This window comes from Akebia trifoliata, chromosome 11, assembly GCF_017979445.1.
Source record: "Akebia trifoliata isolate Shusen 1 chromosome 11, ASM1797944v1, whole genome shotgun sequence".
Lineage (NCBI taxonomy): Eukaryota > Viridiplantae > Streptophyta > Magnoliopsida > Ranunculales > Lardizabalaceae > Akebia > Akebia trifoliata.
Genome location: NC_141385.1, coordinates 40,745,377 through 40,771,825, shown reverse-complemented (window position 1 = coordinate 40,771,825; position 26,449 = coordinate 40,745,377). Strand labels below are relative to the sequence as shown.

General features: G+C 33.8%; 4 protein-coding genes across 6 annotated transcripts; 2 read left to right on the top strand and 2 right to left on the bottom strand.

The window, feature by feature from the left end:
- The first annotated feature begins 1,302 nt into the window (after positions 1-1,302).
- Positions 1,303-6,579, top strand: LOC147391680 (growth-regulating factor 4-like). Its single transcript, XM_086417055.1, has 5 exons — positions 1,303-1,511; positions 1,701-1,961; positions 2,465-2,840; positions 5,514-5,998; positions 6,082-6,579. The coding sequence occupies exons 2-5, from the start codon at positions 1,763-1,765 to the stop codon at positions 6,087-6,089; spliced, it is 1,068 nt and encodes a 355-aa protein (XP_086273181.1). The 5' UTR covers positions 1,303-1,511; positions 1,701-1,762; the 3' UTR covers positions 6,090-6,579.
- Positions 6,580-13,558: 6,979 nt separating this feature from the next.
- Positions 13,559-19,040, bottom strand: LOC147391679 (Prefoldin chaperone subunit family protein). The gene is made up of 4 exons (XM_086459886.1): positions 18,887-19,040; positions 18,728-18,781; positions 14,138-14,207; positions 13,559-13,863 (listed from the first exon to the last, which is right to left on the bottom strand). Exons 1-4 carry the CDS (start codon positions 18,956-18,958, stop codon positions 13,814-13,816), a joined length of 246 nt encoding a protein of 81 aa, XP_086316012.1. The 5' UTR covers positions 18,959-19,040; the 3' UTR covers positions 13,559-13,813.
- Positions 19,041-20,958: 1,918 nt separating this feature from the next.
- PAM68 (PAM68-like protein (DUF3464)) lies at positions 20,959-21,777 on the top strand. The gene has a single exon (XM_086458964.1). The coding sequence runs from the start codon at positions 20,995-20,997 to the stop codon at positions 21,577-21,579; it is 585 nt and encodes a 194-aa protein (XP_086315090.1). The 5' UTR covers positions 20,959-20,994; the 3' UTR covers positions 21,580-21,777.
- A 904-nt stretch (positions 21,778-22,681) lies between these two features.
- Positions 22,682-26,236, bottom strand: LOC147391677 (thioredoxin-like protein YLS8). Of its 3 annotated transcripts, none has more exons than XM_086458967.1 (3): positions 25,974-26,121; positions 25,058-25,218; positions 22,682-23,197 (listed from the first exon to the last, which is right to left on the bottom strand). In XM_086458967.1, exon 3 carries the CDS (start codon positions 23,195-23,197, stop codon positions 22,889-22,891), a length of 309 nt encoding a protein of 102 aa, XP_086315093.1. In that variant the 5' UTR covers positions 25,058-25,218; positions 25,974-26,121; the 3' UTR covers positions 22,682-22,888. The 3 variants fall into 3 exon arrangements, with proteins under 3 accessions (XP_086315093.1, XP_086315092.1, XP_086315091.1); XM_086458966.1 differs by having other exon boundaries at positions 25,058-25,215; positions 25,974-26,119; XM_086458965.1 differs by lacking the exon at positions 25,058-25,218 and having other exon boundaries at positions 25,974-26,236.
- Between the last annotated feature and the right edge of the window lie 213 nt (positions 26,237-26,449).

Sequence of the window (26,449 nt, the reverse complement as noted above, 5' to 3'; positions counted from 1 at the left end):
ATTGGATGGATTAATAACATGGTAACATTGTAAGGGAATATATTAATTTTCTCATCCGATAAACTTGAAAAGCTATGCAATTGGTTTCTTTCTTTCCTTTTTCCTCCTTGATTTTACAAAGGTAAAAGTAGGGGTGGAGTCGTGATTTTGCTCTTATGGGGCAAAGTAAGAGAAAAAATATTTTTGTGGGGGTAAATAATAGAGAAAAAAAATTGCGGAGGCATTAGCAACGAATTTTTTTATCTGTCGTTGTTACTTGTCACAATAACTCATGTACACTCATAGGCTTCGAAAATTCGTGCGAGGGTGAGTGCCCCATTGCTCACAATGTAAATCCACCCCTTGTAAAACATATATATATATTTCCTTTCCACAATGCACTATGTCATGAGCCAATTTGAGGAGGTGACAATGTTTAAAGTAATTTTAAAAATTAAATAAAATTATTAAATGTGGTACCCCCAAACATTGATCTTAAAAGCAATCTTACACTTCATTGTTCGTATCTATAATACAATAAGAATAATCATTGTGGTCAAAGTTGTCAAACACAAAATCATCAAACGATCAATAAACTTGCATGATACATATCCAAGGAAGGGAATACATCAATGTTTTCGTTCATAAAACTTGAAAACCCAGACAATTGATTTCTCCTCTTTATTTTTTCCTACTTGTTTTATGAAATTATTATGTATATTTTTTTTCCTTTCCATGTGTCACCCTCATTTCTCATTATGAGGTAAGAATTTTAAGGTAATGTTAAAAAGGGAAATGCTAACATCCAAGACTTCATGAAAATGTTAATATTATTTAACACTTTTTTTTCAATAAATTTTTTTTTTAATGAAAAAGATAAGGGTATATTAATCTTTTACATAATAAATATATTTATTAATCAATTAATAAAATCATTTATTAGGTTGATATTGATTATCAAAATATTTATTATAAAAAAAATATTTAATTTAAAATACTTTAATGTATATAATATTTATTATACAAATAAATATTTATTGTATAAAAGATCAATACACCCTTATCTTTTTCATTAAAAGAATACACCCTTATCTTTTTTATTAAAAGACAAAATGAAAAAAAATATTATTGAAAAAAATATTAGATAATACTTATGTGCCATAAAGTAGTGAAACATTAGCATTCCCTATTTAAAAATAAAATAAATAAATAAATTTATTGAAAATTTCTTATTGACGAGAAAATGAGATAAGAATGTTGAAAATATTTAAAAATAAAATTATTGAAAATTTAGGTCCTTTGTTAGTAATTTGGGGTTGTGCACAAGGTCTGCCTCCTTTTCCCAACACAAACATAAACCCAAATCTACCGACAGCACACAAAGACACAGACATCCTCAGCACACACTACGCTACTCCCCCTACCCACGACCGTCCACAACCGCCTCTAAAAAGCTCCGCTAAACTTAGCAGAAAAAATCTCAACTTGATAGTTTTTAATGGATTTGAAGTTGAACCAATCGATTTCTTAGGGTTCGATCCGCTCTCCGTCCCTCATTTCTGCTACATTGAGCTCCTCTTTCAGCTTCAGTTCTGCTGAAACGGTATCCATCCATGGTGAAACCCTACGTTTCGACCTTAAATGAAACCGCCGTTTTCGGTCTGAATCTAAGCTTTTTCTTCTTTCATGGTTACGTTTGAGCTCCAGTTTCTTGGTTGCAGTTTTTCCTGAGAGGAAGACTTGTTAGAAACCCTAGATAGAGGAGGTTAAGGAGAAGAAAGAGATGAACAGTTCATTGGCAACAATGGCGGTGGCGACCGGATTCCGATCGCCGTTCACTGCATCGCAATGGCAGGAGTTGGAACATCAAGCTTTGATCTTTAAGTATTTAATTGCAGGATTACCTGTCCCTCCCGATCTCGTGTTTCCGATTCGAAAGAGCTTCGAATCCATGGCGGCGAGGCTCTTTCACCATCCGAGCAGTAAGAAAGGAAGATCTATCTCTATTATCTTCTTTCTTGAGTTTTTTTTCTCAATTTTTGTTTGATTTTATGTGTTTATCGAGGTCATTATAACACTGAGTTTCCGATTTTGTTTGATTCACTCCTTATTTGCTTCTTATTAGTAGATATCTTGATATTTGACAGTTTCTTTAATTAACACCATTAAAGACGAATTAGTGCTTATTTTGGGAGAAAAAAAATAATTTTTTACTGAATTTTCAATATATTTATGTAATTCCGAGTGCTATTTTGGGTAATACATTTGATCTGATTGTTTTATCATCAATGAACAATCAGATTCTTTAATTGATATTTGATCTAGATTCTTTAATTGAAGCCATTAAAGACGAATTAGTGCTTATTTCAAGAGAAAAAAAATTGAATTTTTACGGAAATTTCCCCTATATTTATGTTGTTTATGTTCGATTCTCCTTAATTTGAAGATTAAAACGATTTAATTTACCAGAAAGTGTTTGTTACAGTGAATTATTGTTCATTTTATGGGAAGAAAGTCGATCCGGAGCCAGGAAGGTGTAGGAGAACCGATGGTAAGAAGTGGAGGTGCGCCAAAGATGCGTACCCAGATTCCAAATACTGTGAACGGCACATGCATCGCGGCCGCAACCGTTCAAGAAAGCCTGTGGAAATGCAAACCAACTCTCAGTCGTCGTCGTCGACTGTGACGTCACTCACCTCCACCACCACCACGACAGCTAACGGGAGCAGTGGTAGTGGTGGAAGCTTCCAGAACCTTCCCTTGCACTCCATTGGTAACTCTCAAGATCTTTGTATCGGAAGCAATCCATTGCAGTTGCAGATGGAGTCTGCCTCTTATGGAATTGGTAACAAAGACTACAGGTACTTTGTCTCTCCCTCTCTCTGCAATTTTACAATTTCAATTGGGTTTCAAGAAATCTAGAAAGTTTTAACTGTAATTTTTGTCTCTGGAGTATGTCTCTTGTTTTTGCCCAGCTATAAATTGCTATCTTGGTAATGGATTTTTTTGCAGGAAATCGATTGTTTGCTGCAAGGAAACCTGTTTTTTGGTCTTGGGGCCCATACCCATTGTTATATGGTGCCCCTAATGTTTTATAAGATTGGGTTCCTATGGTTGTCTTTAATTTTTATGGTTATTGGCTATCAGTAGTGAAATTGGTTGCAGAAAATCTGACAGCCTTTAGTTTCTGTCAAAAGGGAAAGTTGGGAAGGATAGTCTTTTGGTCTTGTGGATTGCTATCTTAAAGGATTGGCTGTGAATTCAGTTGCAGACAGGAAAAAGACAGTTCCTTGAATTGTTTTAACTTTTAGATTCTGTATTTTCTGAATTCCTTGGGTCTTTTATATAAGCTCTATCATGTCAAGAATCTTAAGAGATTTTTTCGGGGACCTACCGATTGTAGGTTTTCTCAAGTGCTTTGAAAATAGCCACTTTATCATGGTCCATAGACCACATATTGGAATTCAGGATTCTAAATTTGCTTATGTTAGGTAACTAGTTTTTTTCTCTGTCGGACCCAGTCGAAGATATCCTTGTTGTCAACTGTAGGGATAATTTTGCGAACAAGCTCGAAATTCTTTTGTTTATTTTCTTATAGGAAAATGTGGAAATTGATGCATTAATTTTATTCCCTGTTACACAGACTTTGCTTGTAAACCCCCTTTTTTTCTCTTTTACCCCTTGTGTTGAATCCCTCCTGAAGTCTGATTTTCAGAGGTTGTCCAACACTGGAACCATAAGAACTGACTGGAAACTGCCAGGTTTTGGGATTATTTATAATCATAAACAAGTTGTTCTGCTCCTGTAGAAGCCCTTAGAAAAAGATTCTTGTTTAGATACTTTAATGGTATTGTATTATGTATGGCTAACTTTTCTCTGCCCTGTCTTGAACGGGACCACATAAACAGTAAGTGGTTTATAAACATCATTGTTTTAAAAGAAAAACACACTCCGTCTCATTTAAAACATGTTTTATATCTCGAACGATTAAAACAATAAAAAAAATGCGTTGTCACAGTTTAAACACGTTTTTTAACATGTTTTCTATGTTTAATACACTTTTTTCTAAATAAAATAATAATAATAATAATAATCCATTATTTTGTAGTCTATGATTAATTTATGTGGCTTTATGGTTGCTTGTGATTTAGTTCATAAATGTTGTTTAATATGGGATTTGATGATAATGTCTTGATGTTATAGTTTTTTATTCTTTTCAAGAGTTTGTTATTTTGCTCAAAAGACACGTTGATGGTTATATTTTTATTTAGCATCATAAAATGTATAATTACGTGTGGAAACATGTTTTCATGCATAAATATTCAATAGTATTGTTTTTGTGCAAAAATATAACGGAAACTTAGAATAATGTATATTACATTTTCTTTATAATTCTTAATATACTTTTTTTTATTTTTTATATATGTCATTTTTTTCTTGTTTCTTTCCCATTTTGACCCTGTATTCCGACTTGGTGACTATGATCATAATCATCAGTCTTACCAAATATCTGGGGTAGTTTATAATCAATCTTACCAGTAATTGATGTTTTTATAATGACTGTTAGGGCATTCAGAGCACAGGTAGGGGTTTTGACCATCAATTTCATGGAATGGGTTAATTTTAGATCTAGGGAATTTCATTGATGGAGCACATGGTGAAAAAGACCTATTATTTCATGCAGACATACATTAATTGTTGATTTACGCTTCATCTTCACAAGGCTGTGTATTCTTTAGTAATTTTGTTAATTAAATTAGGAGGTTTAATAACTCAGTACATAAATTACTGTAACTTGTTGCCAGATTTAACGAGTTTGGCATAAGTATTGCTACATCTCAGCTCAGTCACTTTTATAAGCTATTTATTTGTTTATAAAGCTAGAATGTAGTGGAGCACATGCCTTCATGACCATGATTTTAAACCTTGCTTCAAATATTCAAATCATTCTATCTTATTTTATTTGAACAATCTTTATTTATTTATTTTTAATTTTCAATTACTAATTATTTTTAGTTGCATGACCCTTTTCTACTTCACCGGATTAGGGATTAGCAAGCATCTTTGTTTGTACATATTTTGCTGTTCACTTTCTTACTTCTACTGCTTTATCTGATACTCGATACTTCCTTGATTCACAAACTGCAACACAATCTTTTTCAGTTTGGAAACCTCTTCTAATGGAAAACTTATTCCTTCAGCTTGGTCTGTGGTTATAATCTTACAATCGTTACTGATGTGCGGTTTTATATTGCAATTTGCTCATTTTGCGTACTGGTTATGTCAAATCCATGTTATGGTGTTAAATGCTCACTCAAAGTAGATTTTTATTTGTTTCTGTGGAAATTCCTAAAGAAAATTCCTCTATGAATTAACAATTACTTTTTTATTAAATTGAATTATATGGGCTGCTTTGGTTTCTGTTGAAACATATTTTGTGGAATAGAGCTGATATAATTAAACACCATCTCTCTCTTCTTGATACTTAATTTGCGAAAATAAGATCCCACTTATATGATGTACCAAATATGCAGATATCTCCATGGAATGAAACCGGATATGGATGAGCGTACTTTCTACTCTGAAGCTTCCGGAAGTGCGAGGGGACTCGGAGTAGACCCTTCTTTAGACAACACTTGGCGTCTACTGCCCTCCCGAGTCTCCTCCTTTTCCCCATCAATATCAAGAAGTAGTTCCATTATGCAGGCCAATTACCCCCAAATGCACTCTCTACAAGATCTTGGACACACGAACATTGCGACTGCACTGTCTAAACAGCATCAGCAACAGCAACATTGCTTCTTTGGCAGCGAATTTGGTTCGTCAGAACCCGTGAAACAGGAGGGAGGACAGTCTCTTCGACCGTTCTTTGATGAGTGGCCTAAGACCAGAGACTCGTGGTCCGATCTTGAAGATGAGAGATCCAACAGAACCTCATACTCCACAACTCAGCTCTCTATGTCCCTACCAATGACTACTTCCTCTAACTTCTCTGCAACAAGTTCTCGTGCCCTTAACGGTGAGTACATCTCCAAATTCCCAACTTAGCCTCCTTAACTTTTCTCCTGGATCTGAATCCTCTATGTTTATCTTTTGGTGCAGATGATTAGAAGTTGCCTACTAATATTTCCCAAGAGAGTTATCTTTTCATCGGTCAGGACAATATCTTGTTTGGTTCTTTTTTGTCCCGGTTTCTATAGGAAGATTCCTACCTTGTCTTCATCGTCAACTTCTCCGAATGATTGCTTGTGTTTTAAATTTGTTTAAATCATGTTAATTATTATTTCACTATACTATCATCAGTCCTGTACTGGATCTTCACTATACTCTCTTCGAAATAAAACTCTACCCATGACAGGTCAGGTCTCTGGAATTAGAAATATTTGCGGCCCAGATGAAACAGGTAACTTCGATTCCACTAGAATTTTTGTGTTCAGTTCATGGGTTCTAACCACTAGAACTGATCTGTCTTGGTTAAAACTATATCACAACTTCTAAACATCCCAATGATAAGTTCCGACTCTTCACCAAGCGTAAGCATTTGTCGAGTCGAGGTCATTGTTTGATAAAGCCATACGAGAGATTTGAAATAATATAATATACTAATAGTAAAATGAATGTTCAGAACAGAAGTAATGAATAAATTATTAATATGTTCTTTCATTCGTAATTTATTGTCACAAATAATCTAAGTAGATTGCAAATTACATTTAATCTTCAAAATTGTGAGAATATTTTTCTCATTTAATCGTCTTAGATCATTAGAATAGCTTGCAATGTCATCAATCTGCCCATTATAGATTTTTCACATTGAAAAATTAAATAAATCAAGGGAAAATTACTTAAAATGATCCTGGTGGGGGGACATTTTTTTTTTTAAGGTACTCCCTAGGTATTAGGGTTTCTCTTAGTAATCTAATTAGTAAAAAAATTTATTTCTAATCCATGATCTCAACGCCACACGTCTCATATGATTGAAATGTCGAAATTGCCCTTATCATTCTAATTTGTCAATTTGAAAAAAAAAAAGTTTTTTTTTTTGGCATTCTATTTGAGTTTTAGACACTATTGGAAAGGATTTGACAAGAGAAGTTATTGTCAAGTATTTTAAAGATGTGTGTAAAAGGTGGGGGTTTTTTTTTTTTTTTTTTTTTTTAATACATTTTTTGGATGAAAATCGATCGAAGATTGGTTTTTTTTGTTTGAAATCATCTAAACACAAATCGATAATGGTAAGATTGACACTGTATTTTTTTTTTTTTTTAAATTTTAGTTTCTTTCTTCATTTTTTATTTTAAATCGTGTAAATAAATGAAAAAATGCACTTAAATATTCAAAATTAAAAATATATTATTTTCATTGGTCATTCACAATAAAAAATTATTGAAAATGATTGGAAAACATAAATATGTGAAGAAGATGAAAAAAAATGTAGTTTAGGTATTTCAAAAATATTATAACTTAAGATAAGATCGAGGGACTAATAAGAAAAGAACAATGATGAATGTACGCGGTCTGTATATGACTTATTTGGCAAAGGCATAGAATCGTATATATATATATATATACATGGATCAGGTTCAAACGACAACCATTTCAACACACATATAGACAACGTGTTTTGTCTTATATGGGCAAAAATGTTTGGAATGGGCTGATTTTTTGTGAGGATGATCTCTGTGGTGAGGAGATCATCCTTGCCAAAAATCAGCTCATTATGAAACTTCTAGACCATCCAATTTTTGTAAATCAATTTTGATGGGATTACAAGTTTTGGAATGGGATGATTTTTTGCCAGGATGATCCACTCATCACAGAGATCATCCTCACAAAAAATCAGCCCATTCCAAACATTTTTGCCCATATAAGACAAACACGTTATCTATATGTGTGTCGCAATGTGTGTTGCAGGAACCCGACCCTATATATATATATTATATATATATATATTGTGTGTTATGAAGAAAAAGATCTATGATTTAATGTCTTTATCACGTCAATTGCGTATAGATCATGTATGATTTATCATGTGCATTCATCACAACTCAGAAAAATAAGAGTCGTGATGAATGCACGCGGTTGACTACACGTCTGACATGGTAAGAATACAAAATCATAGATCTTTTTTATCAATATACATAGAAAGAAGATCTGTGATTCTGTGTACTTGCCACGTCAATCATGTATCAAAATCGCGTGCATTCATCATTATTCAAAAAAGAAAGTTTTATTGAAGAAATGTGATAATTTGACTACCCTACATTGTACACTCAATCGAATCTCTTGACATGTCTAAGTTCGAGAATCGTAGATCTGTACGTTTTGAAATACAAAACTGCACTTCCCTATAAAATAATATATCCCAAGAGATATCGGATTGTGTATCTCGAGGTGTTAGATGTATGATTTTTGAACATGTCAAGTCAGAAGAATCGATTGAGTATGCCACGTGCGATATAGTCAAATTATCACGACTCTTTACCAAATGGATTATACCAAGCAACTGCCCAAAACTGAGGGATTAATTTGAAAGAAAGAAATTTCCTTCAACACAGCCCTTTAAAGTAATTTTCTCATAAATTAAAAAAATGAAAAGTTGAGTAAAGGGTCTACAATAATAGCTTCAAAGGCATAGAATAAACCTCACATTGACAATGTGGACGTTCTGGTCTACATGACGTGGTAATCGTATAAAGAGAGAGAGAGTGTGTTGGAGACAGCTGCAATGGTGTCAGAAGAATCACATGGGTAGACGTGATGTCCCAGTTCAGTGTTGCCATGTCATGAGTGGAACCCACCTCACGATGAGATGAGATGAGATGAGATGATAGCGCTTCGGCAGTCCGAATTTACGAAGCATTAATCAGCTGAAGTGACCTCGAAACTCACTATCACACATACATGCTGACGAGAAAGTGTATGAAAATCATAGATAGATGCTTTCTTCGAAATATAATATGAGTGAAAAAAGCATTTTCACATTAAGAGCTGCTCTGCTGCAACTTGTTATTATATGAGGTCCAATCAATCTTGGGGTCAGTCACTTCACCACGATTTCATTATAATATAATATACAATCGGGTTTCAAGTTTCAACATTAACATTAATTTCCTAACGTGAAAGTGAAAAAGCATATATGATTCCTACTACACTCTTCCACTTTAAAGAATTGAGATATGAGGTACAATCTTCAGTATTATTTTATAATACAATATAATATAAACACTTTTCTTTTAAAGGTGGGATCCACTTTTTGTCCCAAATGGTTGTACCACCTGTGGCTTTGATACAAAGTATTTGGAACACTAGTATTTGCACCTATCCCATCTTAAATAGATAAATTTTTTTTAAAAAGAAATTATTAAAATCTGTACAGAATCATAGATTTTTCACCTTCTGATAATTATCAGAAAAACAATCTACGGTTCTCTGCATGCTACCATGTCAGCTTAGTGTTAAATACAGTGTGTAAAAAAGTCAAAGTTGAATAAACTTACAAAATAAAAATAAAAATAAGAAATTGCTCAAATTCGTCCTAACAACCTCTTGATTAGTAGTTGCAGTGTTGCACTACCCATACAATCAATCATTTGAAATTGAAAACCCTAACTTCCGTATGTGCCATTTGGGAACACTAATTCAACTCTAAATTCTCCCTTTTTTTTTTTTTTTAAAGATTTAAAAAGGTTTTAAAAGTCATTACTTTGACGAATACATCTATGGAGGTTGGTTTTAATCGAAATCTCAGTTCATTTTTATACATTTTTTATATTGATTTATTACAATTATTGAACTCAAATGAATGATTCACAAGAAGTCAATGCAAAATAGGAAATAACTCAATCAAATGACAATAATTACAATAAAAATGATAATTGAAAATTTGTAGATAAAACTTATATCTATTCATGCATTTTTCATTTTATTGTTTTACGTTTTACTTAATGCCGATAATACAATATCGTCATAAACAGAATCGTGCCGAAGGTGCCATCTATCATGACTTTATCAATGTTAGGTGTTACCTATCGACATAAAAAATTTCTACTAAAAATCTTTGCATCAACAGGATACATTTGACATTGCTTTAGCCAGCAACAGGTGCCTATCGACATAGACAAAAAGCATTTTTTTTAAATCATGTCAATAATCCAATGTCAACCTGGCTTTATCCATGTTGATAGGACTCTATCGACAAGGTTTCAATCTCAACATTGTACAATCAATATGGCAAAATCAAATATCTTTTAAAGCACGTTTAAAATTGATTTCACTAATCTCATTCTAATAATAGTGCCTTCTTGTGTCATGAAACCCTTGTAGAAACCATCATGAATGCATATAAGAAGGAAAAGAAAAGAAGAGATGAAAGAATGAACAAATGCGTAATAAATTATAAAGAGAGAAAAATGATAGAGAAAAAGAAGAGTGAGAGAGAGAGAGAAGCAGTAGAAAATAGGGACATGAAGAAGAGACAAAAAAGTTGTGGAGGAGAAGGAGAATTTCACATTTGGTAAGTGGACTTAAGAAAGTGACGCAGAATGATAAGGGTAAAAAAGAAAATAAAGGGATTTAAGAAATTTGGTTTAGAATTGAATGAACCCAAAAAGTTAAAAGAAAATAATGATTTTAGGTATAATCACAATTCTAATGAAAATGGTTAACGGATTGTAAAGTAAGGAACGATTAAGGGTTAAAGATTTGAAAAAGAAATTAATAAAATAAGGGTTAAAGAAAATAAAAAAAAGATTAAGGATTAATATTTGCAAATTTTAAGAATCAAGAAAATCAAGAACAAAGAATTTAAAAAAAGAAAAAAGAAAAAGAAAAGAATAAAAAATAATAATAATAAATATTAGAAGAAGAAAGAGAAAGTCATAAAAAGATAAAATCTTGAAATCACACTAAGAATAATGGAGAACTCATTTTACTTCATAAAAAAAACTCATTCTTTATTCATCAAATCTTCGTTAATAAAAAAAAAAAAGTATAATACAATTTATATAAATAAAACAAACCTAAAAGTCCTAATCAAACTAAAACATCAAATAAATAACTTTATTTTCGTAACTTACTCTCTCTTAAGTTTCAAACCCTAATAAACTTAAATAAAAAAATAAAGTAAAATTACTAAATTGCCCCTAACTATTATATTCAGGCCATGGACCAATAAAACAACAAAATAAATCAAAAACACAAAATTAAAGTCAAACAAAAATTAAAATCTATTCTTCAAGATTTAATGTCCCCATCAGAAAGGATCATTTACTAAAATGTTTTAAATTTTTAGGGTGCATATATTAAGGTGCTATTTGTTAAATTGAAAAAAATAAATGCTGAATAGTATTAAGCGCTGAATTTAAGTGATGAAAATGTTGTTTGTTTAGATGCTGAATCATGTTTGTTACACATTGCTAAAGCTGGTAAATTGTCTTTGTTACCCTTACAATCATATTATATATTGTTTGCACGTTTCAAATGCCTATTTTTTATCAAACACAATCAAATATATTATTTCTTATAAAATTAAAATACAATTCATTTTTAAATAATAAATAATACTCAAATCTTCAGTTTATAAATAATAATTTCTATTTATAAAAGCCCACAAATTTCAAATTAAAAATAATAATGTCATACAAGTCACAAAAATTTGAAATCAATATTAAAAGAACTTAATTTTGGATGAATAATTTTCGATGGAAATGAAGGAGGTGTAATTATAAAAGCACCCTATAAATTAATAAAGGCAACCCATACCATAGTCAATTTTTTTTGTTTTATATGGGCTAAAATTTTTGGAATAAGCAAATTTTTAATGAGGATGGTCTATGTGGTCTAGAGATCACCCTCACCAAAAATCAGCCCATTTTGAAACTTCTAATCCATCAAAAATAATTTTCAAAAAAAAAGGGAACGATTTACGGATCTTGAACTTGTTTTGATAATGTTAGAAGTTTTAGGATGGGCTGATTTTTGGTAATGATGATCTCCTCATTATAGAGATCATCTTCATCAAAAAACAACTTATTCTAAAACTTTTAACCCATATAAGACAAAATAATTTAACCATGGTATGGGTTTATTAATTTGTGGGGTGCTTATATACTAATGAGGAAATCATCCTCACCAAAAATCAACTCATTCCAAAACTTTTAACCCATATAAGACAAAATAATTTAGTTATGGTGTGGGTTTATTAATTTGTAGGGTGCTTATATACTTATCCATGGGATATAAGAGGTAATATCCTTTTAAGTATAAGGGCATACTTGTCCGTGCTCAAAAAAACGAAAGGCATATTTGTCCGTGTAGAAAAAAGCGAAGTACTTACCGCTTCAGCTCTTTTTTTCAACATCAAAATAGTACTGAATTTTTTTCACTTATTTTCAGCAATAAGCGCTGAAAATATAAAGTAAACAAACGCGTTATTTTGACAAAAAGTATTGAATTTATTTATTTTCACTGCCTAAGTAGGACAATCAAGTGAACTCGTAAAGAGCTAAGCCATACCTCTTTGATTCAGAGACTTACCCACTTCGGGAACCACATACCTAGATTGAATATTATTTTGAACATGAAGATCAGGGGAAATGCTAACCCAACGATGAATGACCTCGACCATCTGAAGGATCATTTCATGCCCATACCAAGAGATTCTTTCATTCATCTTTTAGGTCTGATTGCTATTAAATATGAAAGGTCAGAATTTAGAGATTGTTAGTCAAATTTACATAAAATAGTGGGTGCAAATAAAACTCTCCCTTTTTTATATCACGAAGATTCCTCACACCCTTTTGGGACGGATGGGATTATAAACAACCTTTTGTTGAACGTATCCAAATCATTTCAATCGATTTCTCTTAGTTTATCGTCTATTTGAAACTACTACTACATTTCCTCAAATGATTTCAATTTTTTTTTAAGTTTTCCCACTCATCCATCTTAGCTAGGGGTGCAACTTGGTTTGATTTATAGTCAAATTGGAACCAAACCAACATAGGTCGATTCCACTAAAAATAAGAACCAGAACCGAACCATTTTTCGTTAGAACTAAACCAACCCAAACCGAACTAAGGTCGGCTTGGTTCGGTTCTATGGGTTGCTAGTATTCTATAAATTTGGAAGAAACATACTTGTAATGAAAAAAACAAACATAAACATAAAATTTCATACTATGGATCATTAATTTATTCATAAAAAATCATTAATTTATCCATTAAAAGTCATTAATCTATGTCTTAACACCTAAAATAACTCATAATATATACATTACATAAAGGTTCAATTCCCGGTTTGGTTCGGTTCTATGCAAGTTTGATCTGAGAACAGAACTAAATTGACCAGTTATCCAGTTTCTTAACCTAGAACTGAACCACGACTTGTTCCGAACCAAACCAAACCATCCAAAAGCTATCAGTTTGGTTCGGTTCTCGGTTTGAACCTTACCAAATTGCACCACCTAATCTTAACATCTCATGTCTACTACGTGCAATCTATTACCATGATATTTCTTGATTCTGTTGGGCATTCATCTTCCTCACAAAGTAACATTTTCGATGCAAAGGATCGAAGTAAATGAGAAACAAGGAAACGGTTCTTCGTAATTTAGCAAGCAAATCCATAACTGCTGCATACCAAGTTACACACATCATTTCAATTCCATAGGAATATTTCGCTCCCATCCTCAGTACCGAGGCTATGGTTGTTTTTACATGCTACATAATCAGACAACTGTTTACATACCAGACAGTTACGGGCTTTGAATCTGTTGTTGAGTTTGAAAGCATAAAAGATAACATCCATGACTGTTTCGCTTCGAGTGGTAATAGTCTCAAGATAAATTCAGCTTTTGTAGCTTAGCCTTGGTTGAATCAAGTTGTCCTGATCAACACAACAAACTTATGAACAAAATAAGGAAATCGAGAACATGGAGAAAAGGTTGCAAGGTTTAAAATCTCATCTCAAGACAATGTTTTGGTTCAGAAAAAAAACCGAGATGGGCTAACCCAAAATACCCGAAACATTGTCAAATGTTTAGTTCCAACATCGGCCAAAACTAGAATGTTCCGCCGAAACATTCCAAAAAGGAACAAAACTTTGAATCATGGTTATAAGAAAACAAGAAGGTTGTGCAATGTGTGACGGGATTTCTTACTCTGTTCATTTGTCATTGCTTTCTGGATGCTTGTCCGGAAGAAGAGATTACCATTTTTCTGGTAGACTGGCTGAGTTCAAAGAAAACTACATGTCTGTAAAAATTAATTTAAAACCTCCACAGCAACCCCGTGTAAGAATCATTGAGTTTTTTGCCAAATCATTCTGTTTGTCATGTTTTCGATATTTCTTATAGACTTTTAGTAGGAACTATTAAAGCATTATAAAGCAAAAGAGCAACATGTCAAGAGCATTCATGAAACACGGTACAGTCATTGATAAATATTCTTTGGGTACTTTAGTAGTAAGAGTATGTAATAACACCTTTAGGTAAATCAAAATACTTGAAATTCTGCAAATCTCTTAACATGGATCCAAATTGCCATGTTGACATGTTATCACACTGAGTGTTAAAAAATAGCCAGAAAAAAATGGGGTGCCCTGGTTCAAATGATTCCAATCACATTTCATTGCAACGAGGTCCACTTTTATCCTCATTGTAAGAGCAGAGAGAGAGAGAGATTTGTTGATGCACTAATCTTATATTTCACTTAGATTTGTTCTCCACAGATTTAAGATGAAGCTCTTGATATATGCAATACGACCTAAAGTTACAATAATTACAGAGAAATATTTTGTAATAGATAGATACTGTTTCTCAGATATTGAAATTATTTTATGGATGACTATGTTCTGAACGGGTTTTTGTTTCAAGAATCACATCATGTGCAGAAACAGAGACAAATAAGACCAGGTACAGCTCCTCAACTTCTGATTTCAATTCTGAGGAAGAAACTTACTTGCTATGAGGATGTGAAAAGCCATGTTTTTGTTTCCATTTTCAGATACAATTGAAGAGAAATTTTGTTCATCCTGCTAAATAATTCTTTTGCATGGTGCTTCGTAATGCAACGTATCTAATCCATTTTCATTAAAGCCTTATCCTAAAAATTTGGAATCGGCTGGATAAATCCCATCCCTTCTTTCAATTTTGTCTATAAGTCTGTTTTGTGTTCGTCTGTTCTTAGGCTGGTTATCTCGACCTCCATTCTTTCTTTTTTTAAATAAAATTTATCTTTACTTATCAAAAAAAAGAAAGAAAAAGAAGTCATGTTCTGTGTTAGTTCTAGTGTGTACATCTCACTCTAGTAATGTATTTGACAGATCATCATTAAAGCCTTATCACAAAAATTTGGGGTTGGCAGAATGAAATTCCATTCCTCCATTCAATTCGTCTATAAGTCGTGCCTTTTGTTAGTTCTAGTGTGTTTATGTCCATTCCGACTACTTCAATCCACGTTCTTTTTGGTATTCTTCTTGTTCTTTTAGAACCTTTAACTTACTCAATCCTCTCTTCATCCAATACCATACCTAGTCCCATAAACCATAATCACATTGTGACATTTAATCCTAAATCAAATCATGAAGTCAATAAATATATGATACAGAACACAACACAACATATTGGTGATCCTACTGTAATCACACCAACTAGACACCAAGATCATTGAAGATTTTGTGGAGGTGTTAGCAATGACGTGATTGCTTATTAAATAAATAAAAAAATATTAGAAGTTTTGCAGAAGTGTCTGATCGTGGCTCTAATATCATAATAATTTTGGTAAAGGCAAAACATTAATTTCTCATTGAAAGATGATCCGTCTTTATACAAGTTTTGATAAATAAATCTGTCCCAATCAATGAGTTTATACAAGATCCTAACAAATCCTAAAATACATGAGTCCAAATATTAGTGTGATCACAAGATTCACAGCAGCCCCATGTTTGAATAACTCTTCAATGATCTTGGCATGATCCCAGTAGCAGCCCATGTTTGACAAAATATATGGTCTTGGCGTGATCACAACAACAACTTATGGTTAATAAAATCTTCAATGATTTTGATGTCCAATTGGTGTAATTACAGTAGGATCGCCAATTGGAAACATGTCATGGCTGAAGAAATTAAAGCTTTAGAAACAAATCAAACTTGGACCCTCACAACACTTCCTGCTAGCAAAAAAGCAATCGGATGTATTGCTTTACAAAGTTAAATATAAAGCCGACGATAGTCTTGAACGATATAAAGCCCAATTGGTTGCTAAAGGCTATAACTAGAAGGAAGGACTTGACTATAAGGAGATCTTCGCACCAGTAGCCAATTTGATGTCCCCATCAACTTGTCACTGTTCACCGCTTCCTTGTTGTTGCTACAATGCAAAATTGGCATTTACAATAACTTGATGTTAATAATGCATTTCTTCACAGTGATTTAGATGAATAAGTATATATGCAACTTCCATCGGGTTTCTCTTGACAAGGGAAGAAAAATCTTCTTTGTTGGCTTCGCAAATCTTTATATAGCCTCAAACAAGCCTCTCGCCAACGGTTTGCTAAGCTTTCATCGGCATTAGTCGTTGCTGGTTATACTCAATCCAAAGCTAATATTCATTGTTTATGAAGTCTACATCTCATTTTATTTTTACAGCTATTCTTACCTTTGTTGATGACATCATCATTGTTGGGAATGATTTTGTTGAAATTAAATCCATTTAAATTTCAATATCGAAGACCTTGTTCTTCTCAGATTTTTTTTTGGTATTGAAGTGGCATGCTCAAAGCAAGGGATTTTTCTATGTCAATGCAAATATGATCTTGAAATTCGAAAAGAATCTAGTCTTCTAGGATCCTGGCCTTCTACTTTTCCCATGGAACAACATTTAAAGTTGAATAAATCAAATGGTGAACTTCTCTCTGATCCCTCACGTTATTGAAGCCAAGTTGGACATTTAATTTATCTCACCATCACCCGCCTGGATCTGATCTATTCTTTTAATGTGCCTAATCAGTTTCTTGATAAGCCTCGCCGGCCCCACCTAGGTGCTGCTACAAGCATTCTTCAATATATCAAGTAAACTCCAAGTCAAGGAATTCTTCTTTCATCTTAAAGTGCTCTACAATTACATGTCTTCTTTGACTCTGATTGGGCTAGCTGCATTGATTCACGCTGAGCCATCACTGGTTATTGCATCCTTCTTGGAGTCTCTCCCATTTCTTTGAAATCAAAGAAACAAACTACGGTTTCCCGCTCTTTGGCTAAAATAGAATATCGTGCCATGGCTAGTACTTGTTGTAAGATCACCTATCTACTCAATGATCATGGCATTCACCACAACTAGCATTTTGTCCTTTATTGTGACAATAAGACAACCATTTACTAATCCAATTTTTCACGAACGTAACAAACATATTAAACTTGATTGACACCTTATTCGTGGAAAACTTCAGGGTAGTCTCATTCACACTATTTTTCTACCATCACATCAACAATTGGCTAGTGTTTTAACAAAACCACTTGGAGGGTCTTAGTTTCGCACTCTGATTTTCAAGTTGGGTATTAGTAATATTCACACTCCACCTTGAAGGGGGAGTAATGACAATACTGTTATAATCACACCAACTAGACACTAAGATTATTGAAGATTTTTTCAAACATGTTTTGCTACTATGATCACGCAGATCATAGATTTTGTCAAACATGGGTTGTGTTGTGATCACGCACACCAAGATCATTGAAAAGTTTATAAAACATGGGGCTATTGTGATCCCACAAATATTTGTACTTTCAACTGTTTAGAATTTGTTAGAATCTTGTATAGATCCATCAATTGATACAGATTTATCTATCAAAACTTGTATCAAGACAGATCATCTATCAATAAAAAATTAATGTTTTATCTCTACCAAAATTATTATGGCAAGGTTTAGCATAGTTCGTCAATGCCCACATCCATGGACAATGTGAGAGTGATTCACTAACTTTGAGAAAGAAATTACATCCATGGATTAACTAAATGCCTCTCGCAAACCTGCAATTCCTGAAACTCTAGTCTCCATGTTTGATTTCACTCTTCCCCAATCCTCAAAATTCCAAATCAGGTCAGTGATTATGCTGCTAATATTACATGAGACGACCATCGGGCAGTCAAATTGAAGTCTACATTCCTTGATGGGTGTCTCTCTTGCAATGTGGATGGAAAATCTTCCCTACTCAGATTTACCAACATCGTCAACAATAACAACTAAGGTTCAAAATATTGTATCATATCATAATGCACCGGTCGGTGGGGACCGATACAAAACATTCAGGAATGTATTGGTTTTCCTCTTGACCCAAACATTGCCTCGAGACGACGACACCAACAACAAAGCTTTATCCCAAAGATTTGGGTTAGCTAAACCAACCTTGTTCCTTCATTTCACTTTGTCCAAAGCCAAGTCTTTTGTTATTGAGAATGAATTCTTATCTGCTTTCTTTGTCTCCATAGTTCTTTTGGGTCATCCTCCTGTTCTTTTAGGACCTTCAACTTGAAATCTTGAATACTTATTCCAATTGGGACTATATCAGTTGACTCTCTCTTAGTTTATCTGCTATAGTTGATTGTGGTCGAAGACCCCATTTTTAAACTCGATTTTACTGTCTTAAAACTATGCATATTGTAGAATTTTAGTTCAATTAAATAAAAGAACAAACTTTGGAGAGAAATTAACAACAAAAATTGAAGAAAACAAGATGGATCAGAGAGCTTACTCGAGAGGAAGAAAGGTTACTCAACTCTGCTATTGCAACCTCGTAGCTTCTCACCTGAAAATTCGATAGAAAGAAAGAATAAAAAACCCATTTGTATTGTTTGATTTATTTATGTTCTTGTTTTTTTTTTTTTTTTCAGAGATTAATGTGTAAAATTACCTGTTTGAGAAGATTGTATTTGGAGTCTTCGGCAGCTGAGTTGAAGGAAGAAGACGATGCAGCCTCAGCCATGATCTTTGTTCCTCTGAGACTCAGAGAGAGACCCTCGTCCCTCGTTTGTGTTACTTGAGTCGAATCTTGAGGTTTATTGTAGGGTAATTTAGACATTGTACCTAGAGCCGTCAATGGATCGGATCAAATCCCAAATCTGATCCTTTTCGATAGTTTTGGATCTAGTCATGGATTTGGGTTTGGATCTGATTTGATAACCTATCGGATATTTGCATTTAAGAGGGAGAGAGGGACTCGATCGCTAAAATGTGAGAAGGTATGCCAATTACATTTTGAGTCCTTATAATAGACTCGCCAGGTGGCATACTCAAATGACTCCATGACGTGGATAAATTTGAGTATCGTAGATATGTACACCTTAGGATACACAATTCCTTTGGGATACACTTTTTTATGGGAGAAGTGCAATTGTGTATCCCAAGGCATTCACATCTATGGTACTTGAACTTGTCCAAGTCATTGGAGTCATTTGAGTATGCCACCTAGCGAGTCATATTATCACGAATCTTATATTTTATATTGAGTCATGATAATATGACTCACCTGGTGGCATACTCAATTGACTCCTTGACGTGACAAGTTTGAGAACTGTAGATATATATGTGTATGTCTCGGGAGACACAATTGCACTTCCCCATAAAAAAGTGTATCCCTTGTGTATCCCAAGGCGTATAGATCTACAGTTCCCAAACTTGTTCATGTCAGAGAGTTAATTGAGTGTGCCACCTGACGAGTCATATTATCAAGACTCTTATATTTTGTTTAAGAGTTGTGATTTTCTGACGCCCCCTCTGTTGTATGAGTTAGAAGCACAAATCTTTTTCATCGGGATACATAATTGTGCATCTTCACTTCTCTCATGCCACATTTGAGGGCTTATGTCAGAGGAGGCAATCAGAAAATCATTACTCTTTATTTAAGTATATGAAATTTATCTGTATTCTATATACCAAAAGATTTGTTCGGATCCATATCCAATCTGATTTTTATAATATCCAAAAAACAATCAAAAAGGGATCAGATCCAATTCATATGGAATCAGTTTGAGGTGGAAGATCAGATTGGTCCTAGAGACAGCCCAAAAGTTGAGTGCTTGCTAAAAGCGATTTTGACCCTTTAAAACTTTTTTGGTGTGAGCGATTCCAACATATATGCCTCTTAAGAATCTCACCAAATTCAACTTGACTCATGGCTTAAAAACTTGATTTCGCATCTCGTCTCGTCCAAGTCCAATACCGAGTCATCTCGAACAACTTTTCCGATACGTTTGAGACATCTCATTCAAAAAATCAAAAAATTGAACGTGAGTCCTAAATCTCGATAAAAAAAAGTGACTTTGTGATTTGATCTTGTTCAACTTTGATACTGAGTTAACTCGGGTGATACGTCTCGGTTTCAGACGAGTTTTAAAATCATGACTTAGCTAGGCTGAATTTTGATGTGTAGATGGTCAACTTGTGGATTCCCACCAAAATCCATTTGCGGTGGATTGAATTTAGCCTGACCCTGAATCCCGTCGCACTTGAATCCAATTTGACATATAAACTAACACATCATACATCTATTAAATAAAGAGAGTTACTATTTGCCAAATCAACTTTTACTAACGCCACACCAACTGTGTGCAATTCTTTGATGATTTACACAGGAATAGAATTTGGTGTGGTGTTAGTAAAAGTTGGTGTGGCAATAGCAGCTCTCTAAATAAAAATATATAATATAATTTAAATATTTTCTCAAATATAAGAAGATTGGATTCTTATTGGAGCAGGAAAATGTTGATAAAAAAAAATGGATGATCTGTTCGGTCATTGAAATGGATCAACATCCTGTAGAATCCTTACAGAGGAATCCAAACCGACCCAAAGTTATCGGATCAAAACAGTTGGGATTTTGGGTCTGCTTAGATCCAGAGGACCAATTTAAGAGTTTTAAAGGGCTATTTTCGTAAATTCAACTTCATCATATCTTCAAGGGGATAAGCCTCCCAATATAAGAAGCCCAAAATAAGAGACGGAACAAAGCAAGCAAAAATCATGGAGTCCTGCCCGTTCCCACGCACTCCACACTTGACAAAAACTCTTTCAACCATAAACAAATCCATCTCTCAATTACCAATCACCCAAACTAAATTCCCCAATCACCAATCAACATTCCTATCAGCAGCTTTACAGAGTCCAAGAGGCTTTGGTCCTTCTTCACCAAAGAAGATAATAAAGAAGAAAGATGGAAACATCAAGAACCCAAAGAGAGATGATGATGATGATGATGAAGAAGGTGAAGAAGATGGAGATGATGATGGAGGAGTAATTCCAGAGGTGGTGACAAACAGGATGATGGGTAGAATGGGAATTTCAGTTGGGATTCCATTGTTTATTGGATTGTTGTTCTTCCCTTTGTTTTACTATCTGAAAGTTGGTTTGAAGATTGATGTACCAAATTGGGTACCCTTGATTGTGTCATTTTTCTTCTTTGGATCGGCTTTGTTGGGAGTGAGTTATGGGATTGTGTCGACTAGTTGGGATCCAATGAGAGAAGGATCTCTTTTGGGATGGATTGAAGCTCAGAGGAATTGGCCTGTGTTCTGGGATTCTTTGTGGGGAAGATCAAGGAAGAAGTAGAGAGTATCTGTGTGTGTGTGAGTGAGTGAGAGAGAGAGAGAGATGTACTCCTATTGGGGGTGGGGTGTTTCATTTTTCTTTCCTTTTTGTAATCTTTTTTTTTTTCTTTTATTTGGGTAAATTAGATTTGGAGATTAAAGTTGGATCTTTTCTTTCTAATATAATATTGATCTATAATCAGTCTTTGAAAGTTGTCAATTTATTTACTTTTGTTTTTCAATCCATTGTAGAGCAAGCAGTCGATAGTCAGAGATACGAATATCCTTTTAAAAGTTGGATAAATAGTCGGATACTTAATCAGAATCAAATATTAATTAACTAATTAGTTTATATTATTTGCCAAATATAAGATATAGATGGAAATATGGGAAACCCAATGAAAAATATGTGGTACCAAAACTGTGGAATCCAATTACTCCTTTCCACTTTGTATCTCTAACGATTAAAACAATAAATATAAAAACTCACTTTTTAAATATTAAAATAAAAAACACACGTCTTAATATTTCAAACACGACTCTTATTCAAAATGCACCCCCCACCACTCACTTTTTTTTTTTTTTTTTTCTTTTAAGTCTGGTTAATTTTTATGAACTTATGATTGTTTGTACTAAGATTCATATTTTTTATTGTAGGATTTGATGATAATACTTGATGCTATAATTTTTTTTTTTCAATAGTGTTATTTTGTTCAAAAGTTCCTTAATGGTTAGACTTCCTTTTTTTATAATCATAAAATGCTTAATTATGTGTACGAACATGTTATGATACATAAATATTCAATAATATTTTTTGCACTCAAAATATTTTGTACACTTAGAATAAATATCTAAAATATTATACTTTACCTTATGAATACATTTTTTTCATTTTAATATATATATATATATATATTAAACCCCTTCTCCAACTTGGCGACTATGATCTCTGCTACATTCAATTCCAACAATAATATTTATTGACTACCCTGCATTCAATTCTATAAAACATAGTTTGCCTTCCCACAGTTTTAAGATTTAAAAAAAAAAAACAGACAAATTCACAGTAACCTTTCACCAATCAAGATCAGAGATTTTAGTCTAAAGACACGAAGACATAGGGGTGACGTGAAGTGAAAACAGGTTTTCATTTTATACTGATAATGGTGATGATGATGATCACCAAGAATGCAATTAGATTGTCCACCATAGGTGTGACCATCCAGCAAGACAAATTCAAACATGGGATATTTCATGCATCTTATACAAGTCCAGTTCTAGAGATTTTAAATCCCAAATGCAATGTCGGTATAATATAGTGAAACGTAGACCTAGTAACGGTACTTGGTGGAGTAATCTTTGGGAGCAATTACCAGACCCCGACCCTTTCTGGCCCCACGATAGACAGTCTCGATGATGTCGATAAATTCCTGCTTGTCCTTGAGGGCCCAGTTGATTTTGTTGTTGTTTCCAGTACCCAGATCAATCATGATGTGCTTGTTGCGGAAGAAGAACATGACTGTCGACGGGTCGTACAGTTCATACATGGTGTTGAAGTCAGGCACCTCCGTAATGTCCACAAGATAGATCACTGCAAAGTTCTTTATGGTCTCAGCAACTGAAGCCAACACCTCATCCATCTGCAAAACACCCACAAAGAAAAACCCAATAAATAAATACTTTGCAAGTGAACAAGTTCCACTTAGTGCTCTGCATTTGAAAATGTGCTAAGCTGCTAAACCAATGGCATCATACCACATGTATTGAATTGCATCACTTGATTGGTTAGTTGGAGAGAAAATTGCAGGAGAAGTGGTTATACGGTTAAGATTTTATATTTTACCCTTTTCTTTATACACTGGCATCCTGCATTGATTTATTAGTTAGCACACTTTTTCGTTAACAGCAAATTCGAACTTACAAGATGGAAAACCCCTAAAGAGTCGGTAAGTCCTCCCTTTGCTATCTTTCTACCTTTCACAGGTTGGGGATTAATAAAAACAAAAAAGAACAAATTGATTGATATGAGATATGTTTGGTTGACAAGCTGGATATGAGATCATACTTGGTCTCTTTGGAAAATGGTAAGTTCAACATCTGGGCCACAGATTTCCCAAAGTCCCACAGTTCCCAGGTGACCGGAAATTAATTTTATTAAATTCCATAATTGAAAGAAATTCAAATAACCAATTATGATTTTTATTTAATAACAGAATTAAGATGGTTTTCTTCAAATAAGATAAGATAATACAAATGGTGAAGAAGGAAGAAGAAACCATGTTTTAGGACATATTCTTATTAAATTTGGTTATTTTAGCTAATGTATTAAACTAAAGTCTAAAACTGAGCTAATTCCGGATAAAACCCACATGAGCAATGTTTCAAGCACTAGGACCGCTGATTTGGTACCCAGAAAATACGTCTACCATTTTCTTGGAAATGGATTTTCATAAAAAGCTTTACCAAGATTACTAAATACTTCTATTAGAAATCCCAAATTGGGAGGCCACTGGAGAATGATGAAGAGAATCATGAAGGAGTGGGAGTTGGAGAAACCCTTGAAAGGATAAGAGAAGCCATTGACGGAGCTTCGATTACTTTCTGTTTCTCTTTCACTCCTTTTCTTCTTGGATGGAGAAACTTAGAAGGGAAGTGATGTTATTTTAATCACTTGGAGAGTTTTGGTCTTATTGTCTAGTTGTGAAATTAGGAAAAGCATAGATTATGAAATTAGCCATTTCTAGCATCCACCTTTGATAGGTTTGTAAGACAAACAACTTAAGACAATAAACCTGGAAAAGGGCTTATTAGAGTAGTAGTTATATATATGTAGTAGTTTATTAAGATGCGTTGAGATACACCGAATCATTTGTTGAGATACACCGAAACATTTTGTCGTAGTTATGGTGGTTGTATAAGCAAATGTATGTTACAGTGTCTAATTAATAAAATGTTTACCGGAGATAAAAATATTCAGGATTTCAAGCTTATCAAAACGTTTTCAAGGCTTTCCCTCTGCTAGTGTGTAAAATCACTATCAAAGTTAGTGGGTTCTTTTTTATGGTGCATATTGAACAATCCTTTCCATTCTTGGAAGGAACAATAAATCTAGTCATGTTCGGATCTGATTCTTCAATCATCTCCTTCATAAAAAGCTTCTTGTACATCTTCTCCCTAGTAAATTTGCTATGCTAACTGACCTTGTCAATTTATAACCAATTCACTCTCTTTAGCTCACAAGGTTTCTAAATTACAAGTAGTCAAACATATTATTTTGCCCATGGATTAGCTATTGTAGCTGCACCAGTGCACCCATCCAATGGTGGAGAACCCCTTGTCTAATCTTCACCAAAATTAGGCATTATTGCACCACAACCATGGTTTAAGGGAACGGATTGTCCCCTCGCCAATCCTGAGTTGACTTCACCAATCCGGACCCAAGCCAATAAGAGATAAAGGACCATAAAAAGACCATGTCAAATACGAATCAGATCACATACCCCGAGTTATGTTGGCCTGGCCATCGCCAACCCTGAGTTGGGTGAGGTTATCTGAATTGAGAATGGTCAATCCCCTAGACCACGAGCAAGTTGTTTCCCACTTATCATTGCATCTGAGTTTTGGACTCAATGTAAACAAGAGAACCCAAAGTGTTCACCTGCTGCGTTCATTATCCAGATTTAGGGAGTAGTTGTAACAATTGACATCAAAGATTAGTTCAATAACATTAGGTCATGCACACTTCCTACGCAAATCCAACAAATCTCAGTAAAAAGATGATGGATGTTCTCGTATGACAACAAATCATACAGACCAAAGAATCTAAAGATTCAACTTTAGGGTTTATGAGAATTCTTCAAAGACGAATAGATGTGAATTTGTAACAAAAGAAACAACCAATGATGATATCGCAATAAAGTTCAAAGAATCTAAAGATTCAACATTAGGTTTTATGAGAATTCTTCAAAGACGAACAGGTGTGAATTTGTAACAGTAAGAAACATCTTATCTCAAATTTATACAGATCAAAGAACCTAAAGATTCAACCTTAGGGTTTATGAGAATTTTTCAAAGAAGAACAGATGTGAATTTGTAAGAATAAGAAACAACCTAAGATCAAATCCCAAAATCATACAGATCAAAGAATCTAAAGATTCCACATTAGGGTTTATGACAATTCTTCAAAGATAAACAGATGTGAATTTGTAACAATAAAAAAATACCTCGCATCATATCTCAAAATCACACGGATAAAAAATCTAAAGACTCGAACATTAGGGTTTATGCGAATTCTTCAAAGACAAACATATGTGAATTTGTTAGAATAAGAAATAATCTAGGGTTTTCGAGATTAAACAACAGAATTCAAGAACATAAATTAAAATTTAAAAATTCAAAAATAAAGTTCAAAGAGACCTGCATGCAGGTTTCATCCCAATCGTGACCAAATCGAATGACAACGAGCCGTTCTTCCTCTGCAAGGATCGCCTGATCCACTGCCCAACCAGAGTGCAGATGAGGGAGAAGGTAAGACATCTTTTGTTGGTTCTTTCTCGTAAAACCCTAGATTAAAGACAAACAAAGATCAAAACTTGGGGAAATTCTAATTCTCCTCGAATAAAAGAAGGATTTTTAATTTTAGTTGATCAAGTTCTCAACGTCTCGATTCTCATCCACTGATAGACATCCTTCCACAGTTCCATTAGCGTAGCATACCTAGAACCGGATTTTGAATCGGATCGGATCGTCCCATGCCTATCCGATCCGGTTTGGATGGCCCGAGTCAATCAATCCCAAGCGACTCAACCTACTGACCGAGTTATGTAAAACATGAGTTGAGCCTGGGTCAGAATAACCCACCTCGACCTTCATTCGAGTTAAACTCGTGGAGG

Excerpts from the sequence above, each read along its gene's own strand:
- LOC147391680 (XM_086417055.1), top strand. The coding sequence starts at position 1,763 with ATGAACAGTTCATTGGCAACAATGGCGGTGGCGACCGGATTCCGATCG. Across the intron at positions 1,962-2,464 it reads GCTCTTTCACCATCCGAGCA|TGAATTATTGTTCATTTTAT; the intron begins GTAAGAAAGGAA and ends TGTTTGTTACAG. Across the intron at positions 2,841-5,513 it reads ATTGGTAACAAAGACTACAG|ATATCTCCATGGAATGAAAC; the intron begins GTACTTTGTCTC and ends CCAAATATGCAG.
- LOC147391679 (XM_086459886.1), bottom strand. The coding sequence starts at position 18,958 with ATGGCTGAGGCTGCATCGTCTTCTTCCTTCAACTCAGCTGCCGAAGAC. Across the intron at positions 18,782-18,886 it reads AATACAATCTTCTCAAACAG|GTGAGAAGCTACGAGGTTGC; the intron begins GTAATTTTACAC and ends TCGAATTTTCAG. Across the intron at positions 13,864-14,137 it reads AGCAATGACAAATGAACAGA|GACAACTTGATTCAACCAAG; the intron begins GTAAGAAATCCC and ends TGTGTTGATCAG.
- PAM68 (XM_086458964.1), top strand. The coding sequence starts at position 20,995 with ATGGAGTCCTGCCCGTTCCCACGCACTCCACACTTGACAAAAACTCTT.
- LOC147391677 (XM_086458965.1), bottom strand. The coding sequence starts at position 26,093 with ATGTCTTACCTTCTCCCTCATCTGCACTCTGGTTGGGCAGTGGATCAG. Across the intron at positions 23,198-25,973 it reads GGGATGAAACCTGCATGCAG|ATGGATGAGGTGTTGGCTTC; the intron begins GTCTCTTTGAAC and ends GGTGTTTTGCAG.